An 18,211-nucleotide genomic window follows, 5' to 3' on the forward strand; every position below is an offset into this window, starting at 1 on the left:
TTCTCATAATATGTTCGACTTTTTTCTTATAAACTTGGGAATAATTTCTCATATTTTTTCTGCTTCTGTAACATTGCAATATTTCCTCGTAAAATTATTACTCTTTTATGTGAAATTATGACTTTTCAATGAAAAAATGTTGACATTTGTCACATACAATTAGGACTTATCACAGTATCGCCCATCTTTTGAGTAAAATTATGTGTGTGTGTGTGTGTGTGTGTGTGCGTGTGTGTGTGTGTGTGTGTGTTCGTGTGTTCTTGTATTTCTACCCTTCTTGAGACATCAACAAAGAAAAGTAGCTTCCATATGAGGAGGTGTGAACAAGTGAGGACATAAATCATGGTCCCAATACGGAAAACCATCCATCCATCCATTTCCTACCGCTTGAATATCTCATTTGCACCCCTGGTGGTGAAATCTATCAAATTGAGGAGGGCCCTAAAATTTTTCAAATTGACTGTGTGTCGGTTTTAAAAGTGCTCCCCCTCTAGTCAACATATGAAATAACAAGTGTGTTTGAAGTGAAGTGAATTATATTTATATAGCGCTTTTTCTCAAGTGACTCAAAGCGCTTTACATAGTGACACCCAATATCTAAGTTCCATTTAAAGCAGTGTGGGTGGCACTGGGAGCAGGTGGGTAAAGTGTCTTGCCCAAGGACACAACGGCAGTAACTAGGATGGCACAAGCGGGAATCGAACCTGCAACCCTCAAGTTGCTGGCACGGTCACTCTACCAACCGAGCTATGCCGCCCCAATGTGTTAAAAAAAATGGTAGTGCTCCCCCTCTGGTCAACATATGAAATAACAAGTGTGTGAGAATTCAAAATGCGCCCCCTTTGGCCAAAATTATTACAAGAAATAAAATAAATATGTGTATGGAGACATACTGTAATAACTTGAAGTAAATGATAACCAATTAAAAACAAAAAATTCAACAAAAAATTATATAAGTAAAAGCTGTCTTTTTCTCACAATATGTTCGACTTTTTTCTTATAAACTTGGGAATAATTTCTCATATTCATTCTGCTTCTGTAATTTGGCAATATTTCCTCGTTAAATTATTACTCTTTTATGTGAAATTATGACTTTTTAATGAAAAAATGTTGACATTTGTCACATACAATTAGGACTTATCACAGTATTGCCCATCTTTTGAGTAAAATGATGTGTGTGTGTGTGTGTGTGTGTGTGTGTGTGTTTGTGTGTTCTTGTATTTCTACCCTTCTTGAGACATCAACAAAGAAAAGTAGCTTCCATATGAGGAGGTGTGAACAAGTCCGGACATAAATCACGGCCCCAATACGGAAAACCATCCATCCATCCATCCATTTTCTACCGCTTGAATATCTCATTTGCACACCTGGTGGTTGAAATCTATCAAATTGAGGAGGGCCCTAAAATTTTTCAAATTGACTGTGTGTCGGTTTTAAAAGTGCTCCCCTTCTAGTCAACATATGAAATAACAAGTGTGTGTAAAAAAATTTGTAGTGCTCCCCCTCTGGCCAATATATGTAATAACAAGTGTGTGAGGAATCAAAATGCGCCCCCTGTGGCCAAAATTAATAAAAGAAAGAAAATAAATATGTATATGGAGACGTACTTTAATAACTTGAAGTAAATAATCCATCCATCCATCCATTTTCTACCGCTTAATCCCTTCGGGGACGCGGCGGGCGCTGGTTCCTATCTCAGCTACAATCGGACGGAAGGCGGGTACACCCTGGACAAGTCGCCACCTCATCACAGGGCCAACACAAATATTGAAGAATAAAAACCAATTACAAACAAAAAATTCAACACATTTTTTTTAAAACTAAAAGCATTTTTTTTCTGACAATGTGTCAACTTTTTTCTTGTCGTATTCTTTCAATGCTTCTGTAATATTGCAATATTTCCTCGTAAAATGATTACTTTTTAATGCAAAATGGTGACATTTGTCATATAAAAGTTTGACTTATCACAATATTGCCCATTTGTCTTATAAATAAGGGGAGTTTTTTGAGTAAAATTATGACTTTTGTCATAATTTTGACAAGTAAAAGTCAAATTATTATTATAATATTGCCAAAATGTTTAAGTTTTCTTAAAAAATGTTGACTTTTTTCCCGAGTAAAATTTCAACTCTTTAAAATTGCCCAAATTTTAAACTTTACTTGTCCATTTGCGACTTTTTCGAGTAAAATTCCAACTTTTATTAAAATATTGCACAAATGTTCATTTTTTTCTTGTAAAACTTTGACTTGCGTTGAGTAAAATTACGACTTTTATTTTAATACTGCAAAAATTCAAAGTTTTCTTGTGAAACTGTGAACTTTTTCTCGTGAAATTCCAACTCATTTTTCACAACTAGCTTTTTTTTAAATATTTGCATAGTATGTATACATTATTAGTGTTGTGAATATGTGAAATGGTGACATTTGTCATATAAAAGTATGACTTATCACAATATTGCCCATTTGTCTTATAAATTAGGGAAGTTTTTCAAGTAAAATGATGACTTTTGTCATAATTTTGACAAGTAAAATTCAGATTATTATTATAATATTGCCAAAATGTTTAAGTTTCCTTAAAAAATTGTGATTTTTTTTTCCGAGTAAAATTTCAACTCTTTTCATAAAATTGCCCAAATTTTTAACTTCACTTGTACATTTGCGACATTTTTTTTTGTCACAATGTGTCAACTTTTTTCTTATAAAATTGGGAGAGTTTCTCATATTCTTTCTACTTCTGTAATATCGCAATATTTCCTCGTTAAATTATTATTTTTTAATGTAAAATGATTACTTTTTAATGCAAAATGGTGACGTTTGTCATATAAATTAGGGAAGTTTTTTGAGTAAAATGATGACTTTTGTCATAATTTTGACAAGTAAAATTCAGATTATTATTATAATAATATTGCCAACATTTTTAAGTTTTCTTATAAAATTGTGACTTTTTTCCCGAGTAAAATTTCAACTCTTTTCATAAAATTGCCCAAATTTTAAGCTTTACTTGTACAATTGCGACTTTTTCCAGTAAAATTTCAACTTTTATCATAATATTGCACAAATGTTCATTTTTTTTCTTGTAAAACCTTGACTTGCGTTGAGTAAAATTACGACTTTTATCATAATACTGCAAAAATTCCAAGTTTTCTTGTGAAACTGTGAACTTTTTCTTGTGAAATTCCAACTCATTTTTCACAACTAGCTTTTTTTGAATATTTGCATAGTATGTATACATTATTAGTGTTGTGAATATGTGAAATGGTGACATTTGTCATATAAAAGTATGACTTCTCACAATTTTTCCCATTTGTCTTATAAATAAGTGAAGTTTTTTGAGTAAAATGATGACTTTTGTCATAATTTTGACAAGTACAATTCAGATTATTATTATAATATTGCCAGAATTTTTAAGTTTTCTTATAAAATTGTGACTTTTTTCCCCGAGTAAAATTTCAACTCTTTTCATAAAATTGCCCAAATTTTAAACTTTACTTGTACAATTGCGACATTTTGTTTTCTCACAATATGTCAACTTTTTTCGTATAAAATTGGGGAGAGTTTCTCATATTCTTTCTGCTTCCGTAATATTGCAATATTTCCTCGTAAAATTATTACTTTTTAATGTGAAATGATTACTTTTTAATGCAAAATGGTGACATTTGTCATATAAAAGTATGACTTATCACAATATTGCCCATTTGTCTTATAAATTAGGGAAGTTTTTTGAGTAAAATGATGACTTTTGTCATAATTTTGACAAGTAAAATTCAGATTCTTATTATAATATTGCCAAAATCTTTAAGTTTTCTTATAAAATTGTGACTTTACTTTCCCGAGTAAAATTTCAACTCTTTTCATAAAATTGCCCAAATTTTAAACTTTACTTGTACATTTGCGACATTTTTTTTTCTCACAATAAGTCAACTTTTTTCTTATAAAATTGGGGAGAGTTTCTCATATTCTTTCTGCTTCCGTAATATTGCAATATTTCCTCGTAAAGTTATTACTTTTTAATGTGAAATGATTACTTTTTAATGCAAAATGGTGACATTTGTCATATAAAAGTATGACTTATCACAATATTGCCCATTTGTCTTATAAATTAGGGAAGTTTTTCAAGTAAAATTATGACTTTTGTCATAATTTTGACAAGTAAAATTCAGATTCTTATTATAATATTGCCAAAATGTTTAAGTTTTCTTATAAAATTGTGACTTTTTTTCCCGAGTAAAATTTCAACTCTTTTCATAAAATTGCCCAAATTTTAAACTTTACTTGTACATTTGTGACATTTTTTTTTCTCACACTGTCAACTTTTTTCTTATAGAATTGGGGAGAGTTTCTCATATTCTTTCTGCTTCTGTAATATTGCAATATTTCCTCATAAAATTATTACTTTTTAATGCAAAATGGTGACATTTGTCATATAAAAGTATGACTTATCACAATATTGCCCATTTGTCTTATAAATAAGAGAATTTTTTTGAGTAAAATGATGACTTTTGTCATAATTTTGACAAGTAAAATTCAGATTATTATTATACTAATATTGCCAAAATTTTCAAGTTTTCTTATGAAATTGTGACTTTTTTCCTGAGTAAAATTTCAACTCTTTTCATAAAATTGCCCAAATTTTAAGTTTTACTTGTACAATTGCGACTTTTTCGAGTAAAATTCCAACTTTTATCATAGTATTGCACAAATGTTCATTTTTTTCTTGTAAAACTTTGACTTGCGTTGAGTAAAATTACGACTTTTATTATAAAACTGCAAAAATTCAAAGTTTTCTTGTGAATCTGTGAACTTTTTCTCGTGAAATTCCAACTCATTTTTCAAAACAAGCTTTTTTTATGTTTGCTTAGTATGTATGTATTATTAGTGTTGTAAATACACAACTTTATATATCCAGAGGGAGGCATTTTTCGGAGGTTTCAAGAAGGTAAGAAATACAAGAATGTGTGTGTGTGTGTGTGTGTGTGTGTGTGTGAGAGAGAGCCCCAAGAGAGTCAGTCTGTCATAGTTGGTTGCCATGGTGAAGCAACAAGTAAAGCATTCAAAAAGAGCAATCATCATAAATTAAAGTAAACCATTAGAGATTGTATCCATATTTGACACATTTTTGTGCAGGAAAACATCTGACTGTGCAACTTGAGACTAATTTGCCTTGTGATGAGCCAAAGAAAATGCTTACTACTAATAAACCGCCGGTGAAGAGAGAATGCTTTATTCCTCTAGTGAGCTTTCAAGATCTATAGAAGTAAAGTAAAGAAATAATTCAGAGATGATGACTTTTCTTCCATTAAACAATTTAAACAGACCTCATTGTTGCATCTGCTCTTTTAAGTTTTTTACCGTACATGAAATATTTTACCGTATTTTTCCAACCATAAGGTGCACTGCCGGTTAGCTGATTCTGAATGTGCCAGTTTTTTTTTTTTTGCATTTTTAAATATTGATTTTCCCTCCCCTGAAGGTCTCTAAAGTCGCGTGTGAAGATCATGGTGGATGGAACTCTCCTCATCTCCTCGCTCACCCCAGAGGATTCTGGGAACTATACCTGCGCTCCAACCAACGGGCTGCTAGTGCCTCCCACCGCCTCTGCCGTCCTTACAGTCATGCGTACGTATGTGTGTGTGTCTGTACCTGTCTCTCTCCAGGAACATAAAATACCGCATTTTCTGGACCATATAGCACACCGGATTAAAAGAGGGTCTAGTCAGCTCTACCGTATTTCCTTGAATTGCCGCCGGGGCGCTAATTAATTTAAAACATCTTCCCACTCCTGCGCTTATCAAAGGCATGCGGTAAAAGTAAGCATGCGCTAATTAATTTAAAACCTCTTCTCACTCCTGCGTTTACCAAAGGCATGCGGTAAAAGTAAGCATGCTCTAATTGATTTAAAACCTCTTCTCACTCCTGCGCTTACCAAAGGCATGCGGTAAAAGTAAGCATGCGCTAATTGATTTAAAACCTCTTCTCACTCCTGCGCTTACCAAAGGCATGCGGTAAAAGTAAGCATGCGCTAATTATTTGAAAACCTCTTCTCACTCCTGCGCTTACCAAAGGCATGCGGTAAAAGTAAGCATGCGCTAATTGATTTAAAACCTCTTCTCACTCCTGCGCTTACCAAAGGCATGCGGTAAAAGTAAGCATGCGCTAATTAATTTAAAACCTCTACTCACTCCTGCGCTTACCAAAGGCATGCGGTAAAAGTAAGCATGCGCTAATTGATTTAAAACCCCTTCTCACTCCTGCGCTTACCGAAGGCATGCGGTAAAAGTAAGCATGCGCTAATTGATTTAAAACCTCTTCTCACTCCTGCGCTTACCAAAGGCATGCGGTAAAAGTAAGCATGCGCTAATTATTTTAAAACCTCTTCTCACTCCTGCGCTTACCAAAGGCATGCGGTAAAAGTAAGCATGCGCTAATTAATTTAAAACCTCTTCTCACTCCTGCGCTTACCAAAGGCATGCGGTAAAAGTAAGCATGCGCTAATTATTTTAAAACCTCTTCTCACTCCTGCGCTTACCAAAGGCATGCGGTAAAAGTAAGCATGCGCTAATTAATTCCAAACCTCTTCTCACTCCTGCGCTTACCAAAGGCATGCGGTAAAAGTACGCATGCGCTAATTATTTTAAAACCTCTTCTCACTCCTGCGTTTACCAAAGGCATGCGGTAAAAGTAAGCATGCGTAATTGATTTAAAACCTCTTCTCACTCCTGCGCTTACCAAAGGCATGCGGTAAAAGTAAGCATGCGCTAATTGATTTAAAACCTCTTCTCACTCCTGCGTTTACCAAAGGCATGCGGTAAAAGTAAGCATGCGCTAATTATTTTAAAACCTCTTCTCACTCCTGCGTTTACCAAAGGCATGCGGTAAAAGTAAGCATGCGCTAATTATTTTAAAACCTCTTCTCACTCCTGCGCTTACCAAAGGCATGCGGTAAAAGTAAGCATGCGCTAATTATTTTAAAACCTCTTCTCACTCCTGCGTTTACGAAAGGCATGCGGTAAAAGTAAGCATGCGCTAATTATTTTAAAACCTCTTCTCACTCCTGCGTTTACCAAAGGCATGCGGTAAAAGTAAGCATGCGCTAATTATTTTAAAACCTCTTCTCACTCCTGCGTTTACCAAAGGCATGCGGTAAAAGTAAGCATGCGCTAATTGATTTAAAACCTCTTCTCACTCCTGCGCTTACCAAAGGCATGCGGTAAAAGTAAGCATGCGCTAATTGATTTAAAACCTCTTCTCACTCCTGCGCTTACCAAAGGCATGCGGTAAAAGTAAGCATGCGCTAATTATTTTAAAACTTCTTCTCACTCCTGCGTTTACCAAAGGCATGCGGTAAAAGTAAGCATGCGCTAATTATTTTAAAACCTCTACTCACGCCGGCACTTACCAAAGGCATGCAGTAAAAATTTGAGTGTGATGTAAGCTTGGACCTTAAATCCTACTGAATCGCTCTTAATCTACTTCCCTTTATGCGATTTCAAATGATTGAAATCAGCCACCTCCATTTTCAAAATGATGACAGGGGAAGTGTCACTTGTGACGTCATGAGTTGGACCAGGTGTTAATTATTTTGCGAAGCGAGTTTGACCCGGCAGTAATTCAAGGCAGGCTCATACTATATGCCCTGCGGCTATTCAAGGAAATACGGTATTTGCGTACAAAAGGTGCACCAGATTATAGGGGACATTCAAGGGATCGTATTAGGATCCATCCATCCATCTTCCACTTATCCGAGGTCGGGTCGCAGGGGCAGCAGCCTAAGCAGAGAAGCCCAGACTTCCCTCTCCCCAGCCACTTCATCCAGCTCTTCCTGGGGGATCCCGAGGCGTTCTCAGGCCAGCCGGGAGACATAGTCTTCCCAACGTGTCCTGGGTCTTCCCCGTGGCCTCCTACCGGTTGGACGTGCCCTAAACACCTCCCTAGGGAGGCGTTCGGGTGGCATCCTGACCAGATGCCCGAACCACCTCATCTGGCTCCTCTCGATGTGGAGGAGCAGCGGCTTTACTTTGAGTTCCTCCCGGATGGCAGAGCTTCTCACCCTATCTCTAAGGGAGAGGAAACTAATTTCGGCCGCTTGTACCCGTGATCTTATCCTTTCGGTCATGACCCAAAGCTCATGACCATAGGTGAGGATGGGAACGTAGATCGACCGGTAAATTGAGAGCTTTGCCTTCCGGCTCAGTTCCTTCTTCACCACAATGGATCGATACAACGTTCGCATTACTGAAGACGCCGCACCGATCCGCCTGTCGATCTCACGATCCACTCTTCCCTCACTCGTGAACAAGACTCCGAGTTACTTGAACTCCTTCACTTGGGGCAGGGTCTCCTCCCCAACCGGGAGATGGCACTCCACCCTTTTCCGGGCGAGAACCATGGACTCGGACTTGGAGGTGCTGATTCCCATCCCGGTCGCTTAACACTCCGCTACGAAACGATCCAGTGAGAGCTGAAGATCCTGGCCAGATGAAGCCATCAGGACCACATCATCTGCAAAAAGCAGAGACCTAATCCTGCAGCCACCAAACCGGATCCCCTCAACGCCCCGACTGTGCCTAGAAATTCTGTCCATAAAAGTTCTGAACAGAATCGGTGACAAAGGACAGCCTTAGCGGAGTCCAACCCTCACTGGAAACGTGTCCGACTTACTGCCGGCAATGCGGACCAGGTTCTGACACTGATCAGACAGAGAGCGGACCGCCACAATCAGACAGTCCGATACCCCGTAATCTCTGAGTACTCCCCACAGGACTTCCTGAGGGACACGGTCGAATGCCTTCTCCAAGTCCACAAGTATGTAATGATTTTTTTTCTAAATATAAAATACTCCCTTGTGGTCTACATGACATGTTATGGTAGTTCTTTGGTCAAAATGTTGCATGGATGATGTTTTACACATCATCTTCAAGTCGCCTTCTGACAGTCGCTTCCGGATGCGCTGTTTTGTGGGCGGGTCTTATTTATGTGGCTCACCTTCGCGACATCTTTTTTGTCGCGGTGTAGCGTGCAAGGACGGGAGTGGAAGAAATGTCAAAAGATGGAACTAACTGTTTTATTGACATTCAGACTTTACATCAATCAATAACGGAGCAGGGTCTCCTCATCCGGAAACAACAACAACGCCGGAAATGTGTCCCTTGAAAAAACGTCCGACCGGAACTCTCTAATAACTAAAGTTCCTTGGGTGAATAATGTAAACTCACTCTACCGGCTTTCATGACGAGTTTACTGACAGATATAATTAAGAACTTTACTTTATATAAGAAATGGCAACCGTGGAGCATGAATGTCCTATAACAAGAAGATAGAGAAAAAGAGGAAGCTTATCGACTACTGCCTCGCCACGGACTACAAAGGCGGACACGCTCACAATATCAAGACTTATGCAGATCCCAAATACAGATCAGCAGGTACCAGAAGGTAAGAAAAGTTGGTTTTGCATAATATTGCGGAACAAAATCCCAGATAATCTGTCTGCTATTAGGTGCCGGCTTCATAGTTGACCAAAGTCGTACTAAAAACATTTTGATGGATTTTAGAGCACAGTGTGTAATGTTCTATATCGTCAATGGAATATTTAAAGTGTTGGTGTTGTTTACCGGCGTCATATTGCAGTCTACGCGTATCTCTTTTGTGTGACTGCCATCTACTGGCCACACTGATCATTACACCATGTACCAAATAAAATAGCTTCGAGGTGGGTAAGTACAACCAGAGTTATTCTGTACATTAGGCACACCGGGTTATAAGGCGCACTGTTGATTTTTGAGAAAATTAAAGGATTTTAAGTGTGTTTTATAGTCCGCAAAAATACGGTATTTCAACAAACTAAATAGGCCCAGTTTGGATTTGAAAACAATCATTTAACGCGGACGTGAAAAATTCAAATATGTCAGGTTCGTCCCTGACAGTTTGGTTATGTTTTAGTTTTTTCCAATGCATTTGTCTTTGTTTCTTCTGTGTGAAGTGAATTGTGAAGTAAATTATATTTATATAGCGCTTTTCTCTAGTGAAACCCAATATCTAAGTTACATTTAAAGCAGTGTGGGTGGCACTGGGAGCAGGTGGGTAAAGTGTCTTGCCCAAGGACACAACGGCAGTGACTAGGATGGCGGACGCGGGAATCGAACCTGCAACCCTCAAGTTGCTGGCACGGCCGCTCTACCAACCGAGCTATCCCGCCCCGTGTGTAGTATTTCCTGTCAGCGCTCTTATTTTGTCTGTTTCCTGTGTGTCTCCTTGAGTGCTGATTCCCCTCAGCTGTGGCTGATTGGCACCTGACCACACCTGCTGTCAATCAGCCCGCTCCTATTTCAACCTGTCTTCCCATCCATTCGGCGCTGGATTACTGTCGTCGCTACCTGTCGCTCGTGCCGTGGCGTGTCAACGTCAGTTCTGCTTGGTCGTTCCTACTGGTCTTGTCATTGCAGCGTAGCGGTAAGCTATATTCGTTAGCTGTTTGTAGCTTACCGCTTTTTGTTCCCTGCTTCCAGTTTGATTTCATATTACAAGTAACGACTTCTGGGCTTCACGGTGGCAGAGGGGTTAGTGCGTCTGCCTCACAATACGAAGTTCCTGCAGTCCTGGGTTCAAATCCAGGCCCGGGATCTTTCTGTGTGGAGTTTGCATGTTCTCCCCGTGAATGCGTGGGTTCCCTCCGGGTACTCCGGCTTCCTCCCACCTCCAAAAACATGCACCTGGGGATAGGTTGATTGGCAACACTAAATTGGCCCTAGTGTGTGAATGTGAGTGTGAATGTTGTCTGTCTATCTGTGTTGGGCCTGCGATGAGGTGGCGACTTGTCCAGGGTGTACCCCGCCTTCCGCCCGATTGTAGCTGAGATAGGCGCCAGCGCCCCCCGCGACCCCAAAAGGGAATAAGCGGTAGAAAATGGATGGATGGAAGTAACGACTTCTGTTTCCTGCTCGCTAGGCTCGTTATCTTCTAGCTCCCATGCTAGCTCTTTTACTTTGTTATCCGCCTTGTGCGCGTCTTTTGTTTGTATCCTTTTGGGTTTGTTGTTGTTTTAGTATTTAAAGATTAAATCACGTTTAGCTGCAAAATACCTGCCGCCTCCTCTGCATCTTGGGGTTCGTCACAAACTAACTCTGACAAAACAAATGTCACAAATGAGCAGACTATTGGAAACGGAGCTGCAGTGTGATCACAGTCTTCGTCTCCACCAAAATATAGATGAAGATGAAGTGAATTATATTTATATAGCGCTTATTCTCTAGTGACTCAAAGCGCTTTACATAGTGAAACCCAATATCTAAGTTACATTCAAACCAGTGTGAGTGGCACTGGGAGCAGGTGGGTAAAGTGTCTTGCCCAAGGACACGACGGCAGTGACTAGGACGGCAGAAGCGGGAATCGAACCTGCAACCCTCAAGTTGCTGACACGGCCGCTCTACCAACCGAGCTAAACCGCCCCGTGTGTCAGCGCTCCTATTTTGTCTGTTTCCTGTGTGTCTCCCTGAGTGCTGATTCCCCTCAGCTGTGGCTGATCGGCACCTGACCACACCTGCTGTCAATCAGCCCGCTCCTATTTCAACCTGTCTTCCCATCCATTCGAGGGCTGTAAGTTTGTCAGTAGTGATCCTTCAATTACTGGTAAAAATCTTTTAACGACACCGTTAGGCCACTAGGCTATGACAAATGGTTGTTTTTTTGACATATGCAGTGTTTATGACTCATAGTTCAATTATATGCTCGATTGATCGTGTAATTTATTCAACACGACTGAATAAATAATAAGTGCCATGAAGACCTGCAACAACGTCCTTTGTGGGAAGCACTCGTGAATATGATTATAGTTTCTAGATCTGTTCCGCAAATCCAAAGTCACGTTGCAGTCTCGCCAGGATGGGACTTTCCATGTCAATGAAAAAGCCTGCTGTGGTTGTTGAAACTAAATATTGAAATGAAATCAAACAGATTTTGTTTTATGCTTTTTCTTTTCCTCAGATCCAGCACAAGTTCTTGGCATGCCAGAGGAAACTTATCTTCCTGCGGGCATGAGCGGCATGGTCAACTGTTCCTCAGTAGCCCAGCCTCCTTTGCTGCGTGTGCTGTGGACCAAGGATGGAGAACCACTGGATCTCTCCTCGGTAAGACGCTGATTGAGTTGGATCTAACGTAACAGTGAGAGTCCAGGCCATTGTGGATCTAGTTCATAGTGTGAGAGTCCAGTCCATAGTGGAGCTAGTTTATAGTGTGAGAGTCCAGTCCATAGTGGATCTAGTTCATAGTGTGAGAGTCCAGTCCATAGTGGATCTAGTTCATAGTGTGAGAGTCCAGTCCATAGTGGATCTAGTTCATAGTGTGAGAGTCCAGTCCATAGTGGATCTAGTTCATAGTGTGAGAGTCCAGTCCATAGTGGATCTAGTTTATAGTGTGAGAGTCCAGTCCATATTGGATGTAGTTCATAGTGTGAGATTCCAGTCCATAGTGGATCTAGTTCATAATGAGAGTCTAGTATACAGTGGATATAGTTCATAGTGTGATAGTCCAGTCCATAGTGGATCTAGTTCATAATGAGAGTCTAGTCCATAGGGGATCCAGTCATAGTGTAAAAGTCCAGTCCATAGTGGATCTAGTTTACCGTGTGAGAGTCCAGTCCATAGTGGATCAAGTTCATAGTGTGAGAGTCCAGTCCATAGTGGATTTAACATAATAGTGAAAGTCCAGTCCATAGTGGATCCATCATAATAGTGAGAGTCCAGTCCATAGTGGATTTAACATAATAGTGAGAGTCCAGTCCATAGTGGATCCATCATAATAGTGAGAGTCCAGTCTATAGTGGATTTAGTTTACTGTGTGAGAGTCCAGTCCAAAGTGGACTTAGTTTATCGTGTGAGAGTCCAGTCCATAGTGGATTTAACACAATAGTGAGAGTCCAGTCCACAGTGGATCCATCATAATAGTGAGAGTCCAGTCCATAGTGGATTTAGTTTACTGTGTGGGAGTCCAGTCCAAGGTGGACCTAGTTTATCATGTGAGAGTCCAGTCCATAGTGGATTTAACATAATAGTGAGAGTCCAGTCCATAGTGGATACATCATAATAGTGAGAGTCCAGTCCATAGTGGATTTAACATAATAGTGAGAGTCCAGTCCATAGTGGATCCATCATAATAGTGAGAGTCCAGTCTATAGTGGATTTAGTTTACTGTGTGAGAGTCCAGTCCAAAGTGGACTTAGTTTATCGTGTGAGAGTCCAGTCCATAGTGGATTTAACATAATAGTGAGAGTCCAGTCCACAGTGGATCCATCATAATAGTGAGAGTCCAGTCCATAGTGGATTTAGTTTACTGTGTGGGAGTCCAGTCCAAGGTGGACCTAGTTTATCATGTGAGAGTCCAGTCCATAGTGGATTTAACATAATAGTGAGAGTCCAGTCCATAGTGGATACATCATAATAGTGAGAGTCCAGTCCATAGTGGATTTAGTTTACTCTGTGAGAGTCCAGCAGCATTGTTTTGACAGTACATGCTTCTTTCCGACAATAAAATAGTGTCAAAAATTGGGGTCTTTTTTAAGTCACTTTAATATATATAATAATAAAATGTGATTAGTCATTGTTATTTCAAATTTAAAAGTGCGATTAGTCTGATTAAAAAAAAAAAATTACAGCACTTTTAAAACAGTTTGGTTGGTAGAGTAGCTGTGCTAGCAACTAGAGGGTTCCAGGTTCGATCCCCGTTTCCGCCATCCAAGTCCCTGCTGTTGTGTCCTTGGGCAAGACACTTCAGTGCCACCCACACTGGTTCGATATCGTGTTTCACTACGTATTAGCGCTTTGAGACACTAGAGAAAAGCGCTATATAACTATAATTCACTTCACTACTTTGATTTGGTTTGGAAAAGCTACTTAATGTAATCAGGCCGCATGTTCCCGCTCTGCCGGGTGTTGACAGACATGTCCGTGGACCTGGACAGGCCACAGGAAGTGTGATACATCTCCCGCGGTGTGGCACAAAGGCTTTTAAAAGTCAGGCTGGTGCCAATTATCTCCGTCGTGTCGCTGTTGTCACAAGCGCTCACGTCACGCTAACAACGCCACGCTGTCAGCGACTCATTCTGCTGCCTTTAATGGCCACGCTGAACCTTTCTTGGGTTTGATGCCTTTTTTTCCTGCACCAGGGTTAAAACAGCCAGTTCTTCAAAGGTCCAACATGGATTATGTTTCTGTTGAAAGCAACTTCCTGTCAACCGCTTTAGAAACGGTGAATTGCCGTTTAATTGATCACCTCGGTCTAATGGCGTTTTGAAGACAAATAGCTGGTTTACTGTCAAAGGTTTACATACACTTGTGTGGAAGTTGGGTTCCTCGGACCAGCAAACATTGTCACGAGCCCGGATCAGAGTTACAACACTTGTTTTATTCCTCACAAGGTGCGAGTGTTCTACTTTCCAGTAAAATGTTTTTCTCTGTCCGTGTTTCGCTCCAACAACGACAGGCGACAGGTGATTTGATAACAAGGCCCACCTGGGCCATCCACTCACCTATCGCTGTCCACTGCAGGCCCGCAAGCCACGCCTCCCCTCCACAACTTGTATAGAACATAATGTCATGGCTGTCTTGAGTTTCCAATCAGTTCTACAACTCTTATTTTTTTGTGATAGAGTGATTGGAGCACATACTTGTTGGTCACCAAAAACATTCATTCACAGCCATGACATTATGTTCTTTACAAAAGTATGTCAACTTTTGATCGCGACTGTAGATGTTGTTACAATGGATGTTACATGTGGTAAATTGGCCAAATATGGAACTTTATGTGTGTCCGATGTTAAACTCTCACACTGTGACCCTCACTATTATGTTGAATCCACTATGGACTGGACTCTCACTATTATGTTAGATCCACTATGGACTGGACTCTCACTATTATGTTAGATCCACTATGGACTGGACTCTCACTATTATGTTAGATCCACTATGGACTGGACTCTTACTATTATGTTTGATCCACTATGGACTGGACTCTCACTATTATGCTAGATCCACTGTGGACTGGACTCTCACTATTATTTTCGATCCACTATGGACTGGACTCTCACTATTATGTTAGATCCACTATGGACTGGACTCTCATTATTATGTTAGATCCACTATGGACTGGACTCCTACTATTATGTTGGATCCACTATGGACTGGACTCTCACTATTATGCTAGATCCACTATGGACTGGACTCTCACTATTATTTTCGATCCACTATGGACTGGACTCTCACTATTATGTTAGATCCACTATGGACTAGACTCTCGCTATCATGTTAGATCCACTATGGACTGGACTCTCACTATTATGTTGGATCCACTATGGACCGGACTGTCACTATTATGTTAGATCCACTATGGACTGGACTCTCACTATTATGTTAGATCCACTATGGACTGGACTCTCACTATTATTTTAGATCCACTATGGACTGGACTCTTATTATTATGTTAGATCCACTATGGACTGGACTCTCACTATTATGTTAGATCCACTATGGACTGGACTCTCACTATTATGTTAGATCCACTATGGACTGGACTCTCACTATTATGTCAGATCCACTATGGACTGGATTATCACACTATTATGTTAGATCCACTATGGACTGGACTCTTACTATTATGTTAGATCCACTATGGACTGGACTCTCACTATTATGTTAGATCCACTATGGACTGGACTCTCATTATTATGTTGGATCCACTATGGACTGGACTCTCACTATTATGCTAGATCCACTATGGACTGGACCCTCACTATTATGTTAGATCCACTATGGACTGGACTCTCATTATTATGTTGGATCCACTATGGACTGGACTCTCATTATTATGTTGGATCCACTATGGACTGGACTCTCACTATTATGTTGGATCCACTATGGACTGGACTCTCACTATTATGCTAGATCCACTATGGACTGGACCCTCACTATTATGTTAGATCCACTATGGACTGGACTCTCATTATTATGTTAGATCCACTATGGACTGGAATCTCACTATTATGCTAGATCCACTATGGACTGGACCCTCACTATTATGTTAGATCCACTATGGACTGGACTCTCACTATTATTTTAGATCCACTATGGACTGGATTATCACACTATTATGCTAAATCCACTATGGACTGGACTCTCACAATATTATGCTAGACCCACTTGACGTCCATTGCACCGGTCCCCTCTAGAGGGGTTGGGTCACCCACATCTGCAGTCCCCTCCAAGGTTTCTCATTCTCATCCCACTGGGTTGAGTTTTTCCTTGCCCTGATGTGGGGTCTAAACCGAGGATGTCGTTGTGGTTTGTGCAGCCCTTTGAGACTCTTGTGATTTAGGGCTATATAAATAAACATTGATTAATTGATTGACTGAACATGGAGAAAATGCTGTAACTTGATTAAAGTGTGCATCAAAACAAGTACCGGGTCAATTAAACAACTTATTTTTTATATGTTTTTTTTATTCTCGCAGTATCCAGGATGGACCGTGACCCCAGAAGGCACTTTGCTTATGGCAACAGTCAACGATGATGCAGTGGGCGTGTACACCTGCACCCCTTACAACAGCTACAACACCATGGGACCATCTGGACCAACTCAAGTCATTTTGCAGGTTGGTGTCCACACAAGTGTTTTTATTTTTATTTTTTAATGTACCGAATCATAGGGCGCACCGGATTATAAGGCGCATTAAAGGGGTCATATTATGATTATTTTTTTCTAAATGTAAAAAACTTCCTTGTGGTCTACATAAAATGTAATGGTGGTTCTTTGCTCAAAATGTTGCATAGATGATGTTTTACACATCATCTTTCTTATCAGTCGCTTCAGGATGCGCCGTTTCGTGGGCGGGTCTTATTTACGTGGCTCACCTTCTCCCCGTCATCTTTATTGTAGCGGTGTAGCGTGCAAGGACGAGAGTGGAAGAAGTGTCAAAAGATGGCGCTAACTGTTTTAATTTTGTTCAGACTTTACTTCAATCAATAATAGAGGAACATCACCTCATTTTTGGCTCGCTAGTGCAACAACAACGCCGTGAAAAAACGTCCGACCGGAATCACTAATAACTAAAGTTCCTTGGGTGTATAATGTAAACTCACCACACTGGTATGTTTTAAGGCTTTCATGGTGAGTTTACTGACATATATAAGTAAGAACTTTACACTACTTTATATTAGAAATGGCAACAGTGGAAGGATGAATATCCCGTAACAAGCAGATGGAGCAAAAGAAGAAGCTTATCGACTACGGTGTCAACACGGACTACAAAGGCGGGCGCAAGCGCATTTTCAGGACTTATGCAGATCCCAAATACACATCAGCAGGTACCGGATGTTGTAACTTATGGGTTAAATAGTTCATGTGTGATGATCATTCAAAATTTGCATACTTGATTTAATAAAGTACTATCTATCTATCTATCTATCTATCTATCTATCTATCTATCTATCTATCTATCTATCTATCTATCTATCTATCTATCTATCTATCTATCTATCTATCTATCTATCTATCTATCTATCCTTCTATCTATCTATCTATCTATCCTTCTATCTATCCTTCTATCTATCCTTCTATCTATCCTTCTATCTATCTATCTATCCTTCTATCTATCCTTCTATCTATCTATCTATCTATCTATCTAGCTATCTATCTAGCTATCTATCCTTCTATCTATCCATCCATCTATCCATCCATCCTTCTATCTATCCATCCAGCTATCCTTCTATCTATCCATCCAGCTATCCTTCTATCTATCCATCCAGCTATCCTTCTATCTATCCATCCAGCTATCCTTCTATCTATCCATCCATCCATCCAGCTATCCTTCTATCTATCCATCCATCCTTCTATCTATCCATCTATCCATCTATCTATCTATCTATCTATCTCTCTATCTATCCATCTATCCATCCATCCATCCAGCTATCCATCTATCTATCCTTCTATCTATCCATCCATCCTTCTATCTATCCACCTATCCATCTATCTATCTATCTATCTATCCATCTATCTATCCATCCATCCAGCTATCCATCTATCTATCTTTCTATCTATCCATCCATCCTTCTATCTATCCACCTATCCATCCAGCTATCCTTCTATCTATCCATCCATCCATCCAGCTATCCTTCTATCTATCCATCCATCCTTCTATCCATCCAGCTATCCTTCTATCTATCTATCTATC

The 18,211-nt window shown here is 39.8% G+C and overlaps 1 protein-coding gene across 2 annotated transcripts in view; it reads left to right on the forward strand.

Annotated features, from left to right (window-relative positions):
* The window catches only part of LOC133536494 (protein turtle homolog A-like), a 137,536-nt gene that overhangs the window by 63,095 nt on the left and 56,230 nt on the right, over positions 1 to 18,211 (forward strand). For both annotated transcript variants that reach the window (XM_061877067.1, XM_061877068.1), the window contains exons 8-10: positions 5,471 to 5,616; positions 11,977 to 12,119; positions 16,493 to 16,633. In XM_061877067.1, the coding sequence (XP_061733051.1) occupies positions 5,471 to 5,616; positions 11,977 to 12,119; positions 16,493 to 16,633 (430 nt within the window). The remainder of the gene's footprint in view (positions 1 to 5,470; positions 5,617 to 11,976; positions 12,120 to 16,492; positions 16,634 to 18,211) is intronic.

This window comes from Nerophis ophidion, linkage group LG17 (genome assembly GCF_033978795.1).
Source record: "Nerophis ophidion isolate RoL-2023_Sa linkage group LG17, RoL_Noph_v1.0, whole genome shotgun sequence".
Lineage (NCBI taxonomy): Eukaryota > Metazoa > Chordata > Actinopteri > Syngnathiformes > Syngnathidae > Nerophis > Nerophis ophidion.